This window comes from Prionailurus bengalensis, chromosome B3 (genome assembly GCF_016509475.1).
Source record: "Prionailurus bengalensis isolate Pbe53 chromosome B3, Fcat_Pben_1.1_paternal_pri, whole genome shotgun sequence".
Taxonomy (NCBI): domain Eukaryota; kingdom Metazoa; phylum Chordata; class Mammalia; order Carnivora; family Felidae; genus Prionailurus; species Prionailurus bengalensis.
In genome coordinates this window covers 32,869,163-32,894,025 of record NC_057355.1, presented here as the reverse complement: position 1 = coordinate 32,894,025, position 24,863 = coordinate 32,869,163, and the positions used below count along the sequence as shown (strand labels likewise).

Below are 24,863 nucleotides of genomic sequence, written 5' to 3'. Positions count from 1 at the left end.
CCCAGAAGTGTGAAGCAGATGCACTCATTCATTGAGCAGATGTACACTGAGCATCTCCTCTGAGCCAGGAAGCATGCTGAGGGTTTATCTGCTTTCTCTTTCCTGCAGAGCTATGAACCAGATGAGCTGACCAAAGAGATGGCCCACCTGGAAGGACTAATGAAGGACCTAAACGCCATCACGACAGCATGACGACCTTCCCCGGGACATGACTGCAGACCTGGGTCTAGAAGTCTTGGGACGGAGCCTGGAAAGCAAGGATTGTACAGAGCACGTGAGGACAGCACTTGAGAACACAGAGCGAGCAAGCAGACCGGTCAGCGCCCCTGTGTGGGGCTGGCTCCGGGCATGGCCACCTGCCTTCTCCTGGTCAGCCTGGAAGAAGCCTGTGTCGAGGCGGCTTCCCTTTGCCTGCTGACACCCTGCAGGACTGGGCACCATGGGCCAAAATTTTGTGTCCAGGGAAGAGGCAAGAAGTGCGACGACCTACATTTCACTTTGTGGTCAGGCTGTGTCTTCGTGCTGCGACTGCATCGCCTCTATGGAGTGTAGACATTGGCATTTATGTACAATTTTATTTGTGTCCTATTTTATTTTACCTTCAAAAGAAAAACACTATCAAAAACCAAGGGAGTCCATGGTGTTCTCCACAAGTGGTTGACGTCTGACTGCTTGTTTGAATTATGTATGGAAAGTCATTGACAGTGTGGGTTGTTCCAGGGGTTGGCTTGTTTTTTGTTTTTGTTTTTATTTTTGAATTCCAAGTCATTGCATCCTCTACCAGCTGTTAATCCATCACTTTGAGGGGGGAGGAAATGTTGCATTGCTGTTTGTAAGCTTTTTTATTATTTTTTTATTATAATTATTAAAGGCCTGACTTTCTCCTCTCATCACTGTGAGATTACAGATCTATCTGAATGAAATGTAACATTGAAAAGACTTGTTTGTTGCTTTCTGTGCAGTTTCAAAGTATTGGGGTGGGGGTGGGCTGGGGGGTTGGGAATAGGAAATGGCGGGGCTGCTGAGGTCTGTGAATGTTTCAGTCGATGTACTTTCTTCCAGAAGCCTGCAGAGAATGGAAGCATCTTCTTTATTGTCCTTTCCTGGCATGTCCATCTCTATTGTCACTAAGTTGCAACTGGAGTTTCGTTTGGATCTAGTTAAAAAAAAAAAAAATTCTTCTGTGCAATAGGTGAGTTCGAGAACTTAGCTGCCCTGATGTCTTGGTCATATCCTGATAAGAATGTCCATGCTGAGGCGCCAGTGCCATATTTCCAGCTACAGGAGTGATGCCGGAACAGGACAAGAGCCCAAGCCTGTTCCTGGGAAATCGGGGGAAAAGATGGAGTCCCTTTCCTGCTGTTATCATGTGTTCCCTGGGGGAGGCCAGAGGTGAAGGAAGGAACTTTGTCTCCACACAGGACTCCTTGCTTCTCTCTAGCTCCTGTCCTCAGCCAGCCTGGCTCTCGCTGCCGTGTTTCAGAGCCGCTTAGGAAAAGCATTCCCAGGATGAGGCAGGCAGGGGCTGTAGCACCCCTGAAGTTCTCCTTTCTGAACATTGTAGATAACGGGACAGGGACAGCGGAAAGGGACAGAGGAGGCGGCTGCCCCCTCCTCCATCCCAGCAGCTCAGTGAAGCCCCTAATTAGAACAGGGTAGCAGGAGGTTGGTGAAGTAATGCTGAGAGGCCCAGCCACATACACAGAAGCCTTTGCCTTTGCCAACAGTTCTCATGTTCTTTGTCTTAAAAAGGTAAGGAGCTGAGGTGGGTTTTTTGGGGTTTTTTATTTTGTTTTTTCTTTTGTTTTGTTTTGTTTTGTTTTTTACTATTGAGAATCTATTCTGACAAAACACAGGACTGACCCTCAAGCATCTTCCCCTACTCCCTACCACTCCCCGGAAGACAGTGTGGAAGGCAGTATAGGAGCATCAGGCTTTGGTTCTGTAGCCAAGAAGAGTTCAGCTCGCTGAGACCACCAGGGGGCGCCCAGCCTACCCGCCTTGGCCCTGCAGGCACCCCACTTGCCTTTGTACATTGGTCACTTCTCCTTTTTTAGGTCTTAACACATATTTGCTTTTTTAGAAGATGAACTCTTTGTATTTATTATTTTGGGGGGCAATGAAAAGTGCAATGCCGGAACTCCCGCCACCATGCCGGCCTGTCGTAGAGGGCAGTGCCAGGCGGGATTCTGGAAAACCAGTGCACTTCAACTGATCCTGAACAGAGCACTCAGAGCACTCTGGACACCAGGAGGGCTAGATTCCCCAGAAACTGTCTTACCTTTTGCCCAAAGAAACGTGCTCGGTATTCGGGGCATTCCCTCCCGTGAACCCTGACACTCGTGTTACCTCAGGGCCTTGGAACCTGGATACTGCCACAGAGCTGGGGCGGGGGGGCGGGGCCTATTTTTAAATAAAATAACTGTTCAAAGTCGGGGGATTTTTTAAAATTAAAAAGGAAAGCTATTCTGTATTGCACCTTTTCACAATTTAATACATTTTCTTACATTTTCCTGTGATTTTTGCAATTAAACCATTGTGTGTCTTGTAATGTCTAGTTGAGCTGCTGTTCAGCAGCTTCCTTCAGGAGGATTTGGAACACATGTGTCTGTTGCCTTGTCGCCTGCTGGAGGGGGGCCTGGAGGACTGCTGGGGACTAGTCTCTGTACACACTTGTTTGGCCTTTTCTGTAGTTGATGCTGTAAACTCTATGGCTTTTTAAAAAAACAATTTCATGTTTTTATTTAGTATTGGAAATCCAATACACTTTTTTAATCCAATCAAACTCTGGTGTGGTCAAAGAGTGTTTTTCCTGGAGAAAACAGAACTGCGGGGTCCCCTGTTCCCTGCCCCAAAATGACTTTACCGTTGCCCTCACCACCTCAAAGGCAGGAGATGTGCAGGGCACGCAGGGAGGTGTGGCAGGTGAGCCAGGAGACTGCAGGCAGTGGTAGGGTTGTCCACCAGCCCTGAACGGGAGTCCTGTCCCTGTCCCCGACACCACCACCCCCCGCCCCCGCTTTGCTGCCCTGCAGGGAGGAGCAACCTGAAGAATGGGAGGTGACAGCTGGTCCAAAGGGCCAAGTGACCCCAGCAGAGAAGTGCAGCCGCCCCCGGAGGGTGTGTAAAGGCCAGGTCACCGATGTGGCAGCGTCCTTGGGCACACTGAGCACTCTGCAGACCTGCGCCCTCCCCTCCTGCCTGCCTCTCATGGGCTTTGTGACACGAGAGGCAGCATCCACCAGGAGCCCCACCTTTCCCAGGCAACCTCACTCTGGGTCTCCACCCTGGCTCTTAGCTTAGGCTACTGTAACAAAAATACCGTAGATTAGAGGACATAAACAGCAGACAATTATTTCTCACAATTCTGGACACTGGGAAGCTCAAGGTAGAGCAGATGTTGTGTCTGGTGAGGACCTGCTTCTTGGTTCGCAGATGCCATCTCGCTGTGTCCTCACATGGAGGAGGGGCAAGGGAGCATCTGGGGGCTCTTCTAAGAGCACTGGTCCCACTCACGGGACTCCATCCTGTGACCTAATCACCTCCCAAAGGCCCCACCTTCAAATAATTCATTGGGAATTAGCGTTTCAGTATATGAATCTGGGGGCCTAAACTTACAGTCCGTAAAGCTGTGAGGTCTCTCATGGTACACGAAGGTCTGGGCTTGGAATAAGGGTGAACACAACAGCCACAGGCCCTCCCCCTCCATGAACTTGCAATAGTGTAAGGGATACAGAGCCCAGCGTCCCTACCAACTGCTCTGACGTCAGCACTGCTGCTCTGCTGCCAGGTGCACCTTATGATACACAAATCTCATTCTTCCCATTAGCAGCCTCAGGATGGAGTCTGAGCTCTCAGGGCTAAGGTCTGTGCCGGTCCGCTCAGCCTCCCGGGCAAGGCTTCCATCACCTCGTGCTCCCAGGATTCTAGCCACAGAAACCTGCTGTGAGACAGTGTGTAGGCATTGCACATGGACCGTCCTCTCTACCAATGCTCCTGTTCCACCAGTGCTGGCCCTCCTCTGTCTCCCTAGAGGGAGCTCTTGGCACGTTTTATCAGTTTGAGTCTTTCCCCACTGGACGGTGGACTCAGTGGGGACGGATTAATGACTCTTCTCCTGATGTCAGGAGAAGTTTCTGACAACAACAGATGCTTGTTTCCTGGATGGATGGACAGATAATCATGAGGACTCACGGCATAGAGCATGTTGGAAGGCTTCCCACACAAACACCACCCCACCCCTCCTTTGGACTCTCGTTACTGGTGCCAGGACCCTACCATTCCAGCAGACATGGCCCTGTGGTGTCCTGGGCTGAACTTGAAAGAGAACACCTGTCTGCCTGGCAGTCCTAAGTAAAGATGCCGATGCCACGGTGACCAACTAGGTACTGGGAACTAGGGCAAGGATGTCCTCCAGATTGGCTCTAAGATGAACATTGTGAGCAAGACTCTACGTGAAGAAGTACCCTCTCTCCCCAGTGCATCGGCCTCTCCAGTTTCAGCCATCTTCTGCTAGGGGTGTGATATCATCACGAGAGACTGGAGAATATCCCTGAACATGCCATCAGATTAATGGAGATGGGGGCATGGGCAGGGGTAAAGAAGCAGAGAGCCAAGAGGGGCCCCAGACAGCAGGCGTGACTCTTCCCCTTGGGTTTCCAGCTACCAAAGGAGGGGGTTCACCAGGAAAGCTGGGAGAAGAGGGGGGAGAGACTAATTGAAGGGAAATAATACTTTCTATTTTTCATAATCTTTTAAAAGTATGTAGTAATACTTTTTAAAGTATTCATGATATTTTAAAAGCACATTGAAAAAGTGCTACTCAAAACAATTGCTCTCTAAGCAGAGTGGATGATGTTCATCTCAAGATACTCTTTTACTCAACTAGGGACTTGATGGGTTTTGGAAATGACAAGGTAGGCCTTGGAGCTGAGCTGAGAAGGGGTTAGAGGGGGCTCTTGCTGCACTATAAAGGAAGAGGAATTAAGAATTTCCCGAAATAATGGAGTGGGGGGAGGTGTGCTGGCAGCATGTATAATCAACAAGATGGTGAGAGAGTGAGGGGCGAGGTGGGAAGTTACCCCCAGTGGGAAATGGCTGCCCTCGAGGTACCCAAAAGGGCATCTTCAAATGGGAAGATCCGAGAGGTAAATTTAATGCTGTTTGCTCCTTGCACAACTAGGACACAAACCCCCTCCAACTCCCCAAATTCTGCATGACATCTGCCATGTGTATAAGGCCTGGCATGAGTTACTGGTTTCCCCCCAGCAAAGAAAGGGGCATTTGGGCCAACACAGTGATGGACAGACCACAAATCAGGCATGGTGGGCGTGACCATAAATGGGATTGGCTCACCAGAAACAAGAGCCCAGAGCCAGAAATGACTAAAAGAATCTAAACCTGAGAATTCGCAAAAATCCAGGGGGCAGAGGGGAGGGCACGAGACCTTTCACAGGTCAAGAGATGTGAATGCCAATCAGCTTTGTTCAGATTTTAAGAGGCAGGCTGACCTCAGCTGGAGTCTGGGTTGCAATCAGAGATTTCCACACTGTCCGCCAGCGTCCTGGAGCCACTCCCTGTCACCTGACACAGGAATGTATGCTCGGTGCCTGCTCTTCCCCAGTGGGTCTGCCTTCTCTGACCCTGGTCTCCCAAGGGAGAAACCTGGGAGCCGTTCTAAACTATTCCCTCCTCACCAAAGCACATTGCTCAGCTAGTCCTGTGACTCTCTCTCAAATGCCCCCTAAAGTGGCTCCTCTTTGTTGTGTGTTGGGCAAATTCCTGGCCCACACCCCTGCCTCTGCCCCACCGGCAGTCCAGCCTCCACACGACGATAGGGGTGATTTTTCTAACTCATATCTGGCCTCTCTCCCCTGCTCAACACCATATGTTCTCTTTCCTGTCACCTGCCCTGCGGAAAAGAGACCAGTGTGGCCCTGTTCACCTCTTCACATTTATTTGCCCCTCAGTCTGTCCTCTCGCCCACACGTGGCCCTAGCATTCGAGAACCATTTGCACTTACAGAATAAGCCACACCATCCAACCTCTGTACCATTCCCTTTGCCTCAAATCACCACCCTACCCACTACCATCACTGCTGGCTTTCCCTGGCTAGTGAATTTCCATTCGTCTTTAAGGACCCGGCCTAACCCCCCGGTCCTCTGTTCTCATTCATATTTCTGTCTCATCCAATACACTGTGAACTCCCCGAGGGAAACGATCATGCTAGTTTTTGGATCCCCCACCCCAGGGCCTAACACACTGTAGGTGTTCACCGACTGAACTTTCCTGAGGAAGATGGACTGAAGTTACCGTGGCCCAGTGCTGGGGGGTTGGGCAGCACCCTGACTCATCCTGGGAGCATACACAGGTTTCTCAGAGGAGGCAAGGCTGAGGTGAGTATGGGAATTACCATGAGCCCATCTATCTGGAGGGAGAAGGAGCCACTGCAGACCTGGGCAGCTGCGCCCTTCATGTGGCCGTCAGAAGACCTAGAGGGGCACACATCCCAGCCATCCTTTTTCCTGCTGAGGCCGGGGCCTCTAGGACTGTGCTCAGCCCGCTGCCATCGGATTAAGGGCTGGAGTCCCGGCAGGCCGGAGCAGAGGGTATGGAAGATGACAGAGCTGGTCCCGCCCTCCCCAGAGTCCCTGGAACACTGCAAGGGTGATTCTGGGCCCCGTCGAGCTGGGTTTGGTTGGCCAGGTACCACAGGTGGAGGGCAGCCCTGGTGAGTTAAGAATAAGGTGGGGTTCCTTTCAGAAACTCAAAACCCAGGTCTTAGGATTCTGGGCAGCTTTCTGAAAGAGGACAGGAAAGTCTACTCGTGAAGGCAAAATGATGGATCAAACTAGTTGCCTGGGACCTGGCAGGAGAACCGGCTAAAGAACATTCTAGACTAACACACAGAAGGAAAACTTACTCCTCTTCTACTTTGAAGGATTGGTGTTAATTGTTCTTTAAACATTTGGTAGAATTCTCCATTGAGGTCCTCTGGTCCTGGACTTTTCTTTTTTTTTTTTTTTTTTTTAATTTTTTTTCAACGTTTATTTATTTTTGGGACAGCGGGAGACAGAGCATGAACCGGGGAGGGGCAGAGAGAGAGGGAGACACAGAATCGGAAACAGGCTCCAGGCTCTGAGCCATCAGCCCAGAGCCTGACGCGGGGCTCGAACTCACGGAGTGCGAGATCGTGACCTGGCTGAAGTCGGACGCTTAACCGACTGCGCCACCCAGGCGCCCCCTGGACTTTTCTTTATGGGAAGTTTTATTACTAATTTAATCTCCCTACTTATTATAGATCTATTCAGATTCTCTATTTCTTCTTCTTCTTCTTCTTCTTCTTCTTCTTCTTTTTAATGTTTGTTTTTTGAGAAAGACAGAACATGAGCAGGGGAGGGGCAGAGAGAGAGGGAGACACAGAATCTGAAGCAGGCTCCAGGATCTGAGCTGTCAGCACAGAGCCCAACGCGGGGCTCAAACTCACGAGCCACGAGATCGTGACTTGAGCTGCAGTCAGATGTTTTACCGACTGAGCCACCCAGCTGCCCCTCTCTCTCTATTTCTTCTTGATTTGGTTTTGGTAGTTTGTGTGTTTTTAAGAATTTGCCCAATTTCTCAGTGTTATCGAATTTGTTGGCAAACAGCCATTCATATACAGTGTTCTCCTATTTTCCTTTGTACTTCTTAAAGGTTGGTAGTAATAGCCCTTCTTTCCTTCCTGTTAGTATTTTGAGTCTCTTGCTTTCTCATTCTCTTCTCTGTTTTTTGGCAGTCTGCCTTTTTAAAAAAAAATGCAAGTAGTGAGTTTATTTTCTTTGATACAGAATTAACAGGGTTAATTTGATGCCAAGTCCCAAATGAGGTAAACGTGTAACATTTGCCTGTGAAAACTTCCCTTGAAACAGGTCTTTGTGACCGTTATTGATGGTCAGATCAAAGAAACTAGTCAGTTCAAGTTTGTTCACAGAAATTAAAAAAAAAATGTTATGTGGGAAGTTTCGAAATGGCAATTCTATGCCAGAGCCATAATTACCAGGGGTGGAGGGAATACCGTCTCTGCTGAGCGTGTCAACATCACGTTAATACTAATATATCCACTTTATAGGAAGGCATGTGCATCTTGCAAAGAGAATGGATACAAACCTATTACCTCATTTTGGAAATGGACTCAGTTGCCTTATAGTCTCCAACACCGTCAGTTGTCAAAATGAAAATTTGTCAATTTCACTGATCTCTGCAAAGAACCATTTTTTGGTTTTGCTGACTGTATCATTTTTCTACATTGCATTTATTTCTGCTCTAATTATTTATTATTTAGTACTTAATCATTTATTATCTCCTTCCTTCTACTTGATTTGTTTACTTTGCTTTTATTTTCCTAGTTTCCTAAGGTGAATGTTCAGGTTATTTTTTGATCTAAGATCTTTTTTACATATAGGAGCTTGTTTGCTATAAATTTCTCTCTGAGCACTAGTTTTGTTGCACCCCATATGTTTTGGGATTTTGTTTTGTAAGTTTTGGGGTTTTGTTTCCATTCATCTCAATTTACTTTCTAATATTCTTTGTGATTTCTTCTTTGACCCTTTTGTTCTTTAGATGTGTATTGTTTAATTGTTTATTGTTAATTAAACAATAAAAATTGTTTAATTTTTATATTTGCAAATGTTGCAAATTTCTTTGGCATGAATTTCTTTTAAAAATATATTTTTTAATTTTTTTTAATGTTTTATTTATTTTTGAGACAGAGAGAGACAGAGCATGAACAGGGGAGGGTCAGAGAGAGAGGGAGACACAGAATCCGAAGCAGGATCCAGGCTCTGAGCTGTCAGCACAGAGCCCAATGCGGGGCTCAAACTTGTGAACCATGAGATCATGACCTGAGCTGAAGTCGGACGCTCAACCGACTGAGTCACCCAGGCGCCCCTGATTTCAATTCTTTTAAATTTATTGAGATGATCTATCCTGCAGAATGTTCCATAGGCACTTGAGAAAAATATACATTTTGCTCCTGTTAGGTGGGGTATTCTAGATGCCTATGAGGTCTAATTGGTTTGTATTGCTCAAATTTTCTATTGCCTTGCTGATCCAGTTGTTCTACCCATTATTGAAATACTACATTTAAAGTATTTTAAAGTTTTAAAGACTACAACTATTATTGTTACCTATTTCTCCCTTCCATTGTGTCAGTTTTGCTTCATGGATTTGTGGCTCTGTTGACAGGTGTATATATGTTTATAATTGTTAAATGTTCTCTATAGATTGACCCTTTTATCATTTTAAAATATTTTTTAACTTTATTTTTTATTTTTTAAAATTTACATCCAAATTAGTTAGTATATAGTGAAGCAATGATTTCAGTAGATTCCTTAGTGCCCCTTACCCATTTAGCCCATCCCCCCCCACAACCCCCCCAGCAACTCTCAGTTTGTTCCCCATATTTATGAGTCTCTTTTGTTTTGTTCCCCTCCCTGTTTTTATTTTATTTTTGTTTCCCTTCCCTTATGTTCATCTGTTTTGTCTCTTAAAGTCCTCATATGAGTGAAGTCATATGATTTTTGTCTTTCTCTAATTTCACTTAGCATAATACCCTCCAGTTCCATCCACGTAGTTGCAAATGGCAAGATTTCATTCTTTTTGTTTGCTGAGTAATGCTCCATTGTATGTGTATACCACATTTTCTTTCCCCATTCATCCATCCATGGACATTTGGGCTCTTTCCATACTTTGGCTATTGTTGATAGTGCTGCTATAGACATGGGGGTGCATGTGTCCCTTTGAAACAGCACACCTGTATCCCTTGGATAAATGCCTAGTAGTGCAATTGCTGGGTGGTAGGGTAGTTCTATTTTTAGTTTTTTGAGGAACCTCCATACTGTTTTCCAGAGTGGCTTCACCAGCTTGCATTCCCACCAACAATGCAAAAGAAATCCTCTTTCTCTGCATCCTTGCCAACATCTGTTGTTGCCTGAGTTGTTAATGTTAGCCATTGTGACAGGTGTAAGGTGGTATCTCATTGTGATTTTGATTTGTATTTCCCTGATGATGAGTGATGTGGAGCATTTTTTCATGTGTCGGTTGGCCATCTGGATGGCTTCTTTGGAGAAGTGTCTATTCATGTCTTTTGCCCATTTCTTCACCGGATTATTTGTTTTTTGGGTGTTGAGTTTGATAAGTTCTTTGTAGATTTTGGATACTAACCCTTTATCTGATATGTCATTTGCAAATATCTTCTCCCATTCTGTTGGTTGCCTTTTAGTTTTGCTGATTGTTTCCTTTGCTGTGCAGAGCTTTTTATTTTGATGAGGTTCCCAGTAGTTCATTTTTGCTTTTGTTTCCTTTGCCTCTGGAGACGTGTTGAGCAAGAAGTTGCTGTGGGCAAGATCAAAGAGATTTTTGCCTGCTTTCTCCTCGATGATTTTGATGGCTTCCTGTCTTACATTGAGGTCTTTCATCCACTTAGAGTTTATTTTTGTGTCTGGTGTAAGAAAGTGGTCCAGGTTCATTCTTCTACATGTCACTATCCAGTTTTCCCAGCACCACTTGCTGAAGAGACTGTCTTTATTCCACTGGATATTCTTTCCTGCTTTGTCAAAGATTAGTTGCCCATACATTTGTGGGCCCATTTCTGGGTTCTCTATTCTATTTCATTGATCTGTCTGTTCTTGTGCCAGTACCATACTGTCTTGATGATTACAGCTTTGTAGTATAGCTTGAGGTCTGGGATTGTGATGCTTCTTGCTTTGGTTTTCTTTTTCAAGATTGCTTTGGCTATTTGGAGTCTTTTGTGGTTCCATACAAATTTTAGGATTATTTGTTCTAGCTCTGTGAAGAATGCTTGTGTCACTTTGATAGGGATCATGTTGAATATGTAGATTGTTTTGGGTAGTATAGACATTTTAACAATATTTGTTCTTCCTATACAGGAGCATGGAATCTTTTTCCATTTCTTTGTGTCTTCTTCAGTTTCTTTCATCAGCTTTCTATAGTTTTCAGTGTATAAATTTTTCACCTCTTTGGTTAGATTTATTCCTAGGTATTTTATGGTTTTGGTACAACTGTAAATGGGATCGATTCCTTGATTTCTCTTTCTGTCGCTTCATTGTTGGTGTATAGGAATGCAACCTATTTTTTGTGCATTGATTTTACATCCTGCAACTTTGCTGAATTCATGAATGAGTTCTAGCAGTTTTTTGGTGGAATCTTTTGGGTTTTCCATATAGAGTATCATGTCATCTGCAAAGAGTGAAAGTTTGACCTCCTCCTGGCCTATTTAGATGCCTTTTATTTCTTTATTTTTTTTTTTTAGATAAAATTAGATGTTTTTTTTATTTTTTATTTTTTAAATATATGAAATTTATTGTCAAACTGGGGGGCGCCTGGGTGGCTCAGTCGGTTAAGCGGCCGACTTCGGCTCAGGTCATGATTTCTCGGTCCGTGAGTTCAAGCCCCGCATCGGGCTCTTGTGCTGACAGCTCAGAGCCTGGAGCCTGTTTCAGATTCTGTGTCTCCCTCTCTCTCTCTCTCTGCCCCTCCCCTGTTCATGCTCTGTCTCTCCCTGTCTCAAAAAACAAACAAACAAACAAAAACAAAAAACGTTATTGTCAAATTGGTTTCCATACAACACCCAGTGCTCATCCCAACAGGTACCCTCCTCAATACCCATCACCCACCCTCCCCTCCCTCCCACCCCCCATCAACCCTCAGTTCTCAGTTTTTAAGAGTTTCTTATGCTTTGGCTCTCTCCCACTCTAACCTCTTTTTTTTTTTTCCTTCCCCTCCCCCATGGGTTTCTGTTGAGTTTCTCAGGATCCACATAAGAGTGAAACCATATGGTATCTGTCTTTCTCTGTATGGCTTATTTCACTCAGCATCACACTCTCCAGTTCCATCCACGTTGCTACAAAGGGCCATATTTCATTCTTTCTCATTGCCACGTAGTACTCCATTGTGTATATAAACCACAATTTCTTTATCCATTCATCAGTTGATGGACATTTAGGCTCTTTGCATAATTTGGCTATTGTTGAGAGTGCTGCTATAAACATTGGGGTACTAGTGCCCCTATGCATCAGTACTTCTGCATCCCTTGGGTAAATTCCTAGCAGTGCTACTGCTGGGTCATAGGGTAGGTCAATTTTTAATTTTTTGAGGAACCTCCACACTGTTTTCCAGAGCAGCTGCACCAGTTTGCATTCTCACCAACAGCGCAAGAGGGTTCCCGTTTCTCCACATCCTCTCCAGCATCTATAGTCTCCTGATTTGTTCATTTTGGCCACTCTGACTGGCGTGAGGTGATATCTGAGTGTGGTTTTGATTTGTATTTCCTTGATGAGGAGTGACTGAGCATCTTTTCATGTGCCTGTTGGCCATCAGGATGTCTTCTGTAGAGAAGTGTCTATGTTTTCTGCCCATTCCTTCACTGGATTATTTGTTTTTCGGGTGTGGAGTTTGGTGAGCTCTTTATAGATTTTGGATACTAGCCCTTTGTCCAATATGTCATTTGCGAATATCTTTTCCCATTCCGTTGGTTGCCTTTTAGTTTTGTTGGTTGTTTCCTTTGCTGTGCAGAAGCTTTTTATCTTCATGACATCCCAATAGTTCATTTTTGCTTTTAATTCCCTTGCCTTTGGGGATGTGTCAAGTAAGAAATTGCTACGGCTGAGGTCAGAGAGGTCTGTTCCTGTTTTCTCCCCTAGGGTTTTGATGGTTTCCTGTCTCACATTCAGGTCCTTTATCCATTTTGAGTTTATTTTTGTGAATGGTGTGAGAAAGTGGTCTACTTTCAACCTTCTGCACGTTGCTGTCCAGTTCTCCCAGCACCATTTGTTAAAGAGACCTGTCTTTTTTCCATTGGATGTTCTTTCCTGCTTTGTCAAAGATTTGTTGGTCATACTTTTGTGGGTCTAGTTCTGGGGTTTCTATTCTGTTCCATTTTTCTATGTGTCTGTTTTTGTGCCAATACCATGCTGTCTTGATGATTACAGCTTTGTAATAGAGGCTAAAGTCTGGGATTGTGATGCCTCCTGCTTTGGTCTTCTTCTTCAAAATTACTTTGGCTCTTCGGGGCCTTTTGTGGTTCCATATGAATTTTAGGATTGCTTGTTCTAGCTTCGAGAAGAATGCTGGTGCAATTTTGATTGGGATTGCATTGAATGTGTAGATAGCTTTGGGTAGTATTGACATTTTGACAATATTTATTCTTCCAACCCATGAGCACGGAATGTTTTTCCATTTCTTTATGTCTTCTTCAATTTCCTTCATAAGCTTTCTATAGTTTTCAGCATACAGATCTTTTACATCTTTGGTTAGATTTATCCCTAGATATTTTATGCTTCTTGGTGCAATTGTGAATGGGATCAGTTTCTTTATTTGTCTTTCTGTTGCTTCATGATTAGTGTATAAGAATACAACTGATTTCTGTACATTGATTTTGTATCCTGCAACTTTGCTGAATTCATGTATCAGTTCTAGTAGACTTTTGGTGGAGTCTATCGGACTTTCCATGTATAATATCATGTCATCTGCAAAAAGTGAAAGCTTAACTTAACCTTTGCCAATTTGATGCCTTTGATTTCCTTTTGTTGTCTGATTGCTGATACTAGAACTTCCAACACTATGTTAAACAACAGAGGCGAGAGTGGACATCCCTGTCATGTTCCTGATCTCAGGGGAAAAGCTCTCAGTTTTTCCCCATTGAGGATGATGTTAGCTGTGGGCTTTTCATAAATGGCTTTTATGATGTTTAAGTATGTTCCTTCTATCCTGACTTTCTCGAGGGTTTTTATTAAGAAAGCGTTTTTTATTTTTGACAAGCATTTTTGACAAACATTTATTATCAAATGCTTTTTCTGCATCGATTGACAGGATCATATGGTTCTTATCTTTTCTTTTATTAATGTGATGTATCACGTTGATTGATTTGTGAATGTTGAACCAGCCCTGCATCCCAGGAATGAATCCCACTTGATCATGGTGAATAATTCTTTTTATATGCTGTTGAATTCGATTGGCTAGTATCTTATTGAGAATTTTTGCATCCATATTCATCAGGGATATTGGCCTATAGTTCTCTTTTTTTACTGGGTCTCTGTCTGGTTTAGGAATCAAAGTAATACTGGCTTCATAGAATAAGTCTGGAAGTTTTCCTTCCCTTTCTATTTTTTGGAATAGCTTGAGAAAGATAGGTATTATCTCTGCTTTAAACGTCTGGTAGAACTCCCCTGGGAAGCCATCTGGTCCTGGACTCTTATTTGTTGCGAGATTTTTGATAACTGATGCAATTTCTTTGCTGGTTATGGGTCTGTTCAAGCTTTCTATTTCCTCCTGATTGAGTTTTGGAAGTGTGTGGGTGTTTAGGAATTTGTCCATTTCTTCCAGGTTGTCCAGTTTGTTGGCATATAGTTTTTCATAGTATTCCCTGATAATTGCTTGCATTTCTGAGGGATTGGTTGTAATAATTCCATTTTCATTCATGATTTTATCTATTTGGGTCATCTCCCTTTTCTTTTTGAGAAGCCTGGCTAGAGGTTTATCAATTTTGTTTATTTTTTTCAAAAAACTAGCTCTTGGTTTCATTGATCTGCTCTACAGTTTTTTTAGATTCTATATTGTTTATTTCTGCTCTAATCTTTATTATTTCTCTTCTTCTGCTGGGTTTAGTGTGTCTTTGCTGTTCTGCTTCTAGTTCCTTTAGGTGTTCTGTTAGATTTTGTATTTGGGATTTTTCTTGTTTCTTGAGATAGGCCTGGATTGCAATGTATTTTCCTCTCAGGACTGCTTTTGCTGCATCCCAAAGCGTTTGGATTGTTGTATTTTCATTTTCGTTTGTTTACATATATTTTTAAATTTCTTCTCTAATTGCCTGGTTGACCCATTCATTCTTTAGTAGGGTGTTCTTTAACCTCCATGCTTTTGGAGGTTTTCCAGACTTTTTCCTGTGGTTGATTTCAAGCTTCATAGCATTGTGGTCTGAAAGTATGCATGGTATGATCTCAATTCTTGTATACTTATGAAGGGCTGCTTTGTGACCCAGAATGTGATCTATCTTGGAGAATGTTCCATGTGCACTCAAGAAGAAAGTATATTCTGTTGCTTTGGGATGCAGAGTTCTAAATATATCTGTCAAGTTCATCTAATCCAATGTATCATTCAGGGCCCTTGTTTCTTTATTGACCATGTGTCTAGATGATCTATCCATTGTTGTAAGTGGGGTGTTAAAGTCCCCTGCAATTACCACATTCTTATCAATAAGGTTGCTTATGTTTGTGAGTAATTGTTTTATATATTTGGGGGCTCCTGTATTCAGCGCATAGACATTTATAATTGTTAGCTCTTCCTGATGGATAGACCCTGTGATTATTATATAATGCCCTTCTTCATCTCTTGTTACAGCCTTTAATTTAAAGTCTAGTTTGTCTGATATAAGTATGGCTACTCCAGCTCTCTTTTGACTTCCAGTAGCATGATGAATAGTTCTCCATCTGCTCACTTTCAATCTGAAGGTGTCCTCAGGTCTAAAATGAGTCTCTTGTAGACAGCAAATAGATGGGTCTTGGGTTTTTTTTTGTTTTTTTTTGTTTGTTTGTTTTTTATCCATTCTGATACCCTATGTCTTTTGGTTGGTGCATTTAGTCCATTTACATTCAGTGTTATTATAGAAAGATATGAGTTTAGAGTCATTGTGATGTTTGTAGGTTTCATGCTTGTAGCGATGTCTCTGGTACTTTGTCTCACAGGATCCCCCTTAGGATCTCTTGTAGGCTGGTTTAGTGGTGATGAATTCCTTCAGTTTTTGTTTGTTTGGGAAGACCTTTATCTCTCCTTCTATTCTAAATGACAGATTTGCTGGATAAAGGATTCTTGGCTGCATATTTTTTCTGTTCATCACATTGAAGATTTTCTGCCATTCCTTTCTGGCCTGCCAAGTTTCAGTAGAGAGATCCGTCACGAGTCTTATCGGTCTCCCTTTATATGTTAGGGAACGTTTATCCCTAGCTGCTTTCAGAATTTTCTCTTTATCCTTGTATTTTGCCAGTTTCACTATGATATGTCGTGCAGAAGATCGATTCAAGTTATGTCTGAAAGGAGTTCTCTGTGCCTCTTGGATTTCAATGCTTTTTTCCTTCCCCAGATCTAAGCTATTATTTCTTCAAGTACACCTTCAGCACATTTCCCTCTGTCTTCCTCTTCTGGAATACCAATTATGTGTAGATTATTTCTCTTTAGTGCATCACTTAGTTCTCTAATTTTCCCCTCATACTCCTGGATTTTTTTATCTCTCTTTTTCTCAGCTTCCTCTTTTTCCATAATTTTATCTTCCAGTTCACCTATTCTCTCCTCTGCCTCTTCAATCTGAGCTGTGGTTGTCTCCATTTTATTTTGCAGATCATTTATAGCATTTTTTAGCTCCTCCTGGCTGTTCCTTAGTCCCTTGATCTCTGTAGCAATAGATTCTCTGCTGTCCTGTATACTGTTTTCAAGCCCAGCAATTAATTTCATGACTGTTATTCTAAATTCACTTTCTGTTACATTGTTTAAATCCTTTTTGATCAGTTCATTAGCTGTCATTATTTCCTGGAGATTATTTTGAGGGGAATTCTTCCATTTTGTCATTTTGGATAGTCCCTGGAGTGGTGTGGACCTACAGGGCACTTCCCCTGTGCTGTCTTGAATAACTTGCATTGGTGGGCAGGGCCGCAGTCAGACCTGATATCTGCCCCCAGCCCACCGCTGGGGCCACAGTCAGACTGGTGTGTGCCTTCTCTTCCCCTCTCCTAGGGGCGAGATTCATTGTGGGGTGGCATGGCCCGTCTGGGCTACTTGCACCCTGCCAGGCTTGTGGTGCTGGGGATCTGGCGTATTAGCTGGGTGGATCGGCAAGGTGCACAGGGGCAGGAGGGGCAGGCTCAGCTCGCTTTTCCTTCAGAGATCTGCTTCGGGAGGGGCTCTGCGGCAGCGGGAGGGAGTCAGACCCACCGGAGGGACGGATCTGCAGAAGCACAGCGTTCAGTGTTTGTGTGGTGCAAGCAAGTTCCCTGGCAGGAACTGGTTCCCTTTGGGATTTTGGCTGGGGGTTGGGCGAGGGAGATGGCGTTGGCGAGAGCCTTTGTTCCCTGCCAAGCTGAGCTCTGTCGTCCGGGGCTCAACAACTTTCCCTCCCGTTGTCCTCCAGCCCTCCTGCTCTCCGAGCAGAGCTGTTAGCTTATAACCTTCCAGATGTTAAGTCCCGCTTACTGTCCAAACACACTCTGTCCGGCCCCTCCACTTTTGCAAGCCAGACTCGGGGGCTCTGCTTTGCTGGCGGGCTGCCCCTCTGCCCTGGTTCCCTCCTGCCAGTCCGTGTAGCGCGCACTGCCTTGCCGCCCTTCCTACCCTCTTCTGTGGGCCTTTTGTCTATGCTTGGCTCCAGAGAATCCTTTCTGCTAGTCTTCTGGTGGTTTTCTGGGTTATTTAGGCAGGTGTGGGTGGAATCTAAGTGATCAGCAGGACGCGGTGAGCCCAGCATCCTCCTACGCCACCATCTTCCTCCTCTCTGGATGCCTTTTATTTCTTTGTGTTGTCTGATTGCAGAGGCTAAGACTTCCAATACTATGCCAAATAACAGTGGTGAGAGTGGACATCCCTGTCTTGCTCCTGACCTTAGGGGGAAAGCTCTCAGTTTTTCCCCACTGAGGATTATATTAGCGTTGGTTCGCTCATATATGGCTTTTATCATCTCGAGGCTATGATCCTTCTATCCCTACTTTCTTGAGGGTTTTTGTCAAGAAAGGATGCTGTATTTTGTCAAATGCTTTCTCTGCATCTATTGAGAGGATCATATCGTTCTTGTCCTTTCTTTTATTGATGTGATGAATCACGTTAATTGTTTTGTGGATATTGAACCAGCCCTGCATCCCAGGTATAAATCCCACTTGGTCGTGCTGAATAATTTTTTTAGTGTATTGTTGGATCCTGTTGGCTAATATCTTGTTGAGGATTTTTGCATCCATGTTTATCAGAAAAATTGGTCTATAGTTCTCCCTTTTAGTGGGGCCTCTGTCTGGTTTTGGAATCAGGGTAATGCTGGCTTCATAGAAAGAGTTTGGAAGTTTTCCTTCCATTTCTATTTTTTGGAACAGTTTCAAGAGAGAATAGGTGTTAACTCTTCCTTAAATGTTTGGTAGAATTCCCCTGGAAAGCCATATGGCCCTGGACTCTTGTTTTTTGGCAGATTTTTTATTACTAATTCTATTTCCTTACTGGTTATGGGTCTGTTCAAATTTTCTATTTCTTCCTGTTTCAGTTTTGGTAGTGTATATGTTTCTAGGAATTTGTCCATTTTTTCCAGATTGCCAATTTTATTGGCATATAATTGCTCATAATATTCTCTTATTATTATTTTTATTTCTGTTGTGTTGGTTGTGATTTCTCCTCTTTCATTCTTGATTTTACTTATTTGGGTCCTTTCCTTTTTCTTCTTGGTCAAACTGGCTAGTGGTTTATCAATTTTGCTAATTTTTTCAAAGAACCAGCTTCTGGTTTCATTGATCTGTTCTGCTGTTGTTGGTTTTTTGTTTTTTGGGGGGTTTTTTTTGGTTTTGATAGCATTAATTTCTGCTCTAATCTTTATTATTTCCTGTCTTCTGCTGGTTTTGGGTTTTATTTGCTGTTCTTTTTCCAGCTCCTTAAGGCATAAGGTTAGGTTGTGTATCTGAGATCTTCCTTCTTTAGGAAGGCCTGAATTGCTATATACTTTCCTCTTATGACCGCCTTTGCTGCATCCCAGAGGTTTTGGGTTGTGGTGCTATCATTTTCATTGACTTCCATATACTTTTTAATTTCTTCTTTAACTGCTTGGTTAGCCCATTCATTCCTTAATAGGATGTTCTTCAGTCTCCAAGTATTTGTTACTTTTCCAAATTTTTTCTTGTGGTTGATTTCGAGTTTCATAGCATTGTGGCCTAAAAATATGCACGGTATGATCTCGATCTTTTTGTACTTACATAGGGCTGATTTGTGTCCCAGTATATGGTCTATTCTGGAGAACGTTCCATGTGCACTGGAGAAGAATGTATATTCTGCTGCTTTAGGATGAAATGTTCTCAATATATCTGTTAAGCCCATCTGGTCTAATGTGTCATTCAAAGCCATTGTTTCCTTATTGATTTTTTGATTAGATAATCTGTCCATTGCTGTGAGCGGAGTGTTGAAGTCTCCTACTACTATGGTATTGCTATCGATGAGTTTCTTTATGTTTGTGGTTAATTGATTTATATATTTGGGTACTCGCACATTTGGCGCATAAATGTTTACAATTGTTAGGTCTTCTTGGTCTATAGACCCCTTGATTATGATATAATGCCCTTCTGCATCTCTTGATACAGTCTTTATTTTATTTATTTATTTATTTATTTATTTATTTAATTTATTTTTTTTTTTAATTTTTTTTTCAACGTTTATTTATTTTTGGGACAGAGAGAGACAGAGCATGAACAGGCGAGGGGCAGAGAGAGAGGGAGACATAGAATCGGAAACAGGCTCCAGGCTCTGAGCCATCAGCCCAGAGCCCGACGCGGGGCTCGAACTCACAGACCGTGAGATCGTGACCTGGCTGAAGTCAGACGCTTAACTGACTGCGCCACCCAGGCGCCCCTATTTTTTTTTTTTAAATTTTTTTTAACATTTATTTATTTTTAAGACAGAGAGAGACAGAGCATGAACAGGGGAGGGTCAGAGAAAGAGGGAGACACAGAATCCAAAACAGGCTCCAGGCTCTGAGCTGTCAGCACAGAGCCGATGTGGGGCTGGAACTCACAGACTGCGAGATCATGACCTGAGCCAAATTCGGACACTTAATCAACTGAGCCACCCAGGCGTCCCATACAGTCTTTATTTTAAAGTCTAGATTGTCTGATATAAGTATGGCTACTCCAGCTTTCTTTTGTTGACCATTAGCATGACAGATCCATCCCCTTATTTTCAATCTCTAGGTGTCTTTAGGTCTAAAGTGGGTCTCTTGTAAACAGCGTATAGATGGGTCTTGTTTTCTTATCCATTCTGTTACCCTATGTCTTTTGATTGGAGCATTGAGTCCATTGACGTTTAGAGTGAGTACTGAAAGATATGAATTTATTGCCATTATGATGCTTGTAGAGTTGGAGTTTCTGGTGGTGTTCTCTGGTCCTTTCTAATCTTTTGTTGCTTTTGGTATTTATATATATATATATTTTTTTTTTTTTTTCATCTTTTCTCCCCTCAGAGCAGAGAGTCTGCCTTAAAATTTCTTGCAGGGCTGGTTTAGTGGTCACAAACTCCCTTAGTTTTTGTTTGTCTGGGAAACTTTTTATCTCTTCTTCTATTTTGAATGACAGCCTTGCTGGATAAAGAATTCTTGGCTGCATATTTTTCTGATTCAGCACACTGAATATATCCCACCATTCCTTTCTGACCTGCCAAGTTTCTGTGGATAGGTCTGCTGCAAACCTGATCTATCTTTCCTTGTAGGTTAGGGACTTTTTTCCCTTGCTGCTTTCATGATTCTCTCCTTGCCTATTTTGTGAATTTGACTATGATATGCCTTGTTAATGGTAGGTTTTTGTTGAATCTAATGGGGGGTCCTCTGTGCTTCCTGGATTTTGATGTCTGTGTCTTTCCCCACGTTAGGAAAGTTTTCCGCTATGATTTGCTCACATAACCCTTCTACCCCTATTTCTCTCTCTTCCTCCTCTGGAACCCCTATGATTCTGATGTTGTTCCTTTTTAATGAGCCACTGATTTCTCTAAGTCTTAAATCGTGCTCTTTTGCCTTAATCTCCCTCTTTTTTTCTGCTTCGTTATTCTCTGTAAGTTTGTCCTCTATATCGCTGATTCTCTGTTCTGCCTCGTCCATCCTTGCTGCCGCTGCATCCATCCGTGATTGCAGCTCAGCTATAGCATTTTTAATTTCATTCTGACTATTTTTTACTTCTTTTATCTCTGCAGAAAGGGATTCTAATCTATTTTCGACTCCAGCTAGTATTCTTATTATCGTGATTCTAAATTCTGGTTCAGACATCTTGCTTGTGTCTGTGTTGGTTAAATCCCTGGCTGTCATTTCTTCATGCTCTTTTTTTGGGGGTGAATTCTTTCATTTTGTCATTTTGAAGGGAGAAAAGGAATTAATGAGGTAGAAAAATTGAAATTAAAAATTAAAGTTAAAAAAATATTACAATTAAAAATTAAAAATACACACACACACAAATCGAATAGATGCTAGATCGTAGGTGTGTTTTGGTCTGGGTGTAGAAAGTGGTTTGACAGATTAGAGAAGCAAACAAACAAACAAAAAAGGGGGGGGTGAGAGAAAGAATAAAAAAGGAAACGTTTGAGAATTTGAAAAAATGAATACACTAAAGTAGACTAAAGTACACAAAAGTACAGAATATAGTAGAAAAAAATTATAGAAAAATATTTTTAATAAAAATTAAAAAGAAATATGATTTTTTTCATTTTCTGTATTTAAGAAAAAAGAAAAGAAAGAAAAGACAAAAAAAGAAATCATTTGAAAATTTGAAAAAGTGAATACACTATAGTAGACTGAAATAAAATGATGGGAGTAAGATAGAATTTGAAAAAATTTACATAAAAGCAAAAAATATAGTAATAAAATTAAATAAAAATATTTTTAAAAGAAATTGAAAGTAAAAATGAAGTTTTTCTCTTTCTGCATTCAAGAAAAAGAAAAGAAATGAAAAAGAGAAAGAAAAAAAGAAAGAAAAAAGGAAATTGTTTGAAATTTTGAAAAGGTGAATACAGTGAAGTAGACTAAGATAAAATGATGGAAGTAAAGTAGAATTTGAAAAAACTTACACAAAAGTAAAAAATATAGTAATAAAAATTAAAGACAGATATTTTTAATAAAAATTGAAAATAAAAATGAGGTTTTTTCTCTTTCTGTATTCAAGAAAAGGAAAAGAATTGTAAAAGAAAAAGGAAAAAGAGAGAGAAAAAAAATTGAATAGATGAACCTGCTAACAGATTGATGTAGGACTGAAATTGCTTCGTTTTCCCCTAGAGGTCAGTCCATACATGGATTGGCTCTTTATAGTCCATAAATTAAGCCTGCGGTGAGGTTTGTGTTCTTGAAGAGAGAACTTGGCCCAGTTGGGCACAGCTCGGTGTAACATCTCCACTCTCCCCTAGATGGCACTGCTAGCCTACTGGGGTGGATTGTTGCGGTGCTCGTTGGTGCGCATGCGCATGCGCTGGAGCGGTGAAAAATGGCGCCACCCAGCCACCGAGTCTGTTCTCCCAGATCAGCAATCGCGCACCGGTCCTTCATCTTCAGCTCTTATCCACTCCCTGCTTTTCCACTCTCTGTGACCAGGCCCCAGGCAGTACCTCTCTCCCAAGTTCCGTCTCAGATGCAGCTGTCCTCCCCGGCCCCTTACCTCCAAAGGACTGCGGCTTTGACCCGCTCCGCCCCTCTGTGGGAGGGTCTCACGGAGCAAGGGCCAAATCAGCAATGGCCGAATGTCAGCTGCATCCAGGAAAGCCCGCTGGACCCTGCTGTTGCCAGTGCCACAGACTGCGGCCAGGTGACAGCCCACCCCCCTCCCCCCGGCAAAAAAAATCGCAAGACAGTGTAGCCTCAGCATTTCAGGGACCATGGGAAATTGCAACACACATCTGACACCAGGCTTCACCCTCAACAACCTTGTCCCAGCACCAGTGAATGTGGCTGCCTTCTGGGGTCTGCTGGGACCAGGTGGCTTCAACGGTCTCTACCAAATGTCCTGCCAGCAGTGGAACTGCTTTCCCCGTGTGGCCTGAGAACCTCCCTGACCCCACTCTGTTCCTGGGGATTCACCTTTCCCACCAGTGCACCGCCAGGTATGGAGCTGAGGAGTTGCAGCCTTTGCGCTCCCCTTGTTTACAGTCTTCATGGAATTTAAACCCTCTCCTTTCTCCTTTCTTCCTTTTTAGTTTAGACCCTGCGGCTGTTTCCAATTTTCCACTTTCTCTCCAGCTGCTTTTGGGGAGGAGTGCTTTTCCCGTATGCTCCCCCCACCCTGCAGTCTCCATCCTCTCTCCGCCCTCAGGGCTTCTTGCCCCCCAAGTTCAGCTCTTTGTGTCACGTACCTGCTGAATTCTGTGGTTCAGGTTGTGCAGATTGTTGTGTTAATCTTCCAATCGGTTTTCTAGGTGTGTAGGATGGTTTAGTGTTGGTCTGGCTGTATTTCAAGGACGCGAGACACACAAAAAACTTCCATGCTGTTCTGCCATCTTGGCCCCTCCCCTAAAATATTTTTTACCTGTAGTAACGATTTTGTCTTAAAATCTACTTTGTCTCATATTAGTATAGCCATTCCAGCTCCCTTTTGGCTAAAATTTGTATGATGTGTCTTTTCATATCCTTTCAACTTACATGTGTATTTGAATATGAGGTGTGCTCTCACAGACAGCATAGAGTTGGATTTTATATATATATGAGACATATTTAATATATTAAATAATATCAACAAATAGTATTGTATATAATTTATTATGTTAATATATTCATAAATAATATAGTTATATTTTATTATATATTAAGATCTATCTATCAAAATTATATATTTTTACTATTCATTCTACAAGTTTCTGCTTTTTAATTTGATTGTTTAATCTATTTACATTTTATGTAACTGCTGATAAGGTAAGATTTACATTTGTTATTTTGCTATTTGTTTTCTGTCTTTATTTTTTTTGTCCTTCTCTTACTCTGTTACTGCCTTCTTTTGTGTTAAGTAAATATTTTCTAGTGTACCCTTTTACTCTCTTGTCAAAAGGCACAATTCTTAAAAGAAAAATTCGAGGGGTGCCTGGGTGGCTCAGTCAGTAAGGGTCCGACTTTGGCTCAGGTCATGATCTCATGGTTCATGGGTTCGAGCCCCACATTGAACCTGGAGCCTCAGAACCTGGAGCCTGCTTCGGATTCTGTGTCTCCCTCTCTCTCTGCCTGCCACTAATGCTCTGTTTCTCTCTCTCTCTCAGAAATAAATAAACATTTTTTTAAAAATTTGGTAAGTTGAACATCATCAAAATTAAAAGTGTTTACCTTTTCAAGACATGGTTAAGAAATTTAAAAGGCAAGCCAAAAACTGGGAGAAAATATTTACAAAATATGTATATTATAAAGGGCTTGTATTCTGAATATATTATTTATAATTCAATATGAAGAAAACTAAGAAAAAAAATGACCCAGTAAAAACCAATGGGTAAAGATTGGAACAGTCACTTTACCAAACAACACATATGGATGGCAAATAAAGGCCTGAAAATCTGCTCAACATCTTTAGCCACTATGGAAATGCAAATCAAAACTAGGAGATAAACATTACACATACTTTTGATGATAAAAATAAAAGACTGACAATATCAAGTGTTGCCAGGATGGGTGGTAACCAAAACTCTCCTAGAATTGCTGGTGGATGGCAATGGAAGACAGTATTCCAGCTCAAAAAAATATTCTAGCAGTTTCTTAGAAAGTTAAACATATATTTAGCGTATGACCCAACAGCGTCACTCCTGGATATTTATTCAAGATAAATGCAAATCCATGTCCACATGAAGACTTGAACATGAGTGTTCATAGGAGATTGATTGATTGATTGATTGACTGATTTTTTTTTTGAGAGAGAGGGAGTGGGAGAATCCCAAGCAGCCTCCACACTGTCAGCACAGAGCCTGACAGGGGGCTTGAACCCACAAACCGTGAGATCATGACCTGAACCAAAATCAAGAGCTGGATGCTTAACCGACTGAGCCACCCAAGCACCCCTGGAGTCTTATTCTTCATGGCCCAAAACTAGAAACAATCCTATTGTTCAACATTTGGTGAATGACTAAGCCAATCGTGGCAT

General features: G+C 42.5%; 1 protein-coding gene across 9 annotated transcripts in view; it reads left to right on the top strand.

Moving 5' to 3' along the window:
* The window catches only part of NEO1 (neogenin 1), a 242,707-nt gene extending 239,922 nt beyond the window's left edge, over positions 1 to 2,785 (top strand). For all 9 annotated transcript variants that reach the window (XM_043555065.1, XM_043555067.1, XM_043555066.1 and 6 more), the window contains one exon: positions 109 to 2,785. In XM_043555065.1, coding sequence (XP_043411000.1) covers positions 109 to 192 — 84 coding nt within the window. In that variant the 3' untranslated portion in view covers positions 193 to 2,785. The remainder of the gene's footprint in view (positions 1 to 108) is intronic.
* Positions 2,786 to 24,863: the final 22,078 nt, after the last annotated feature.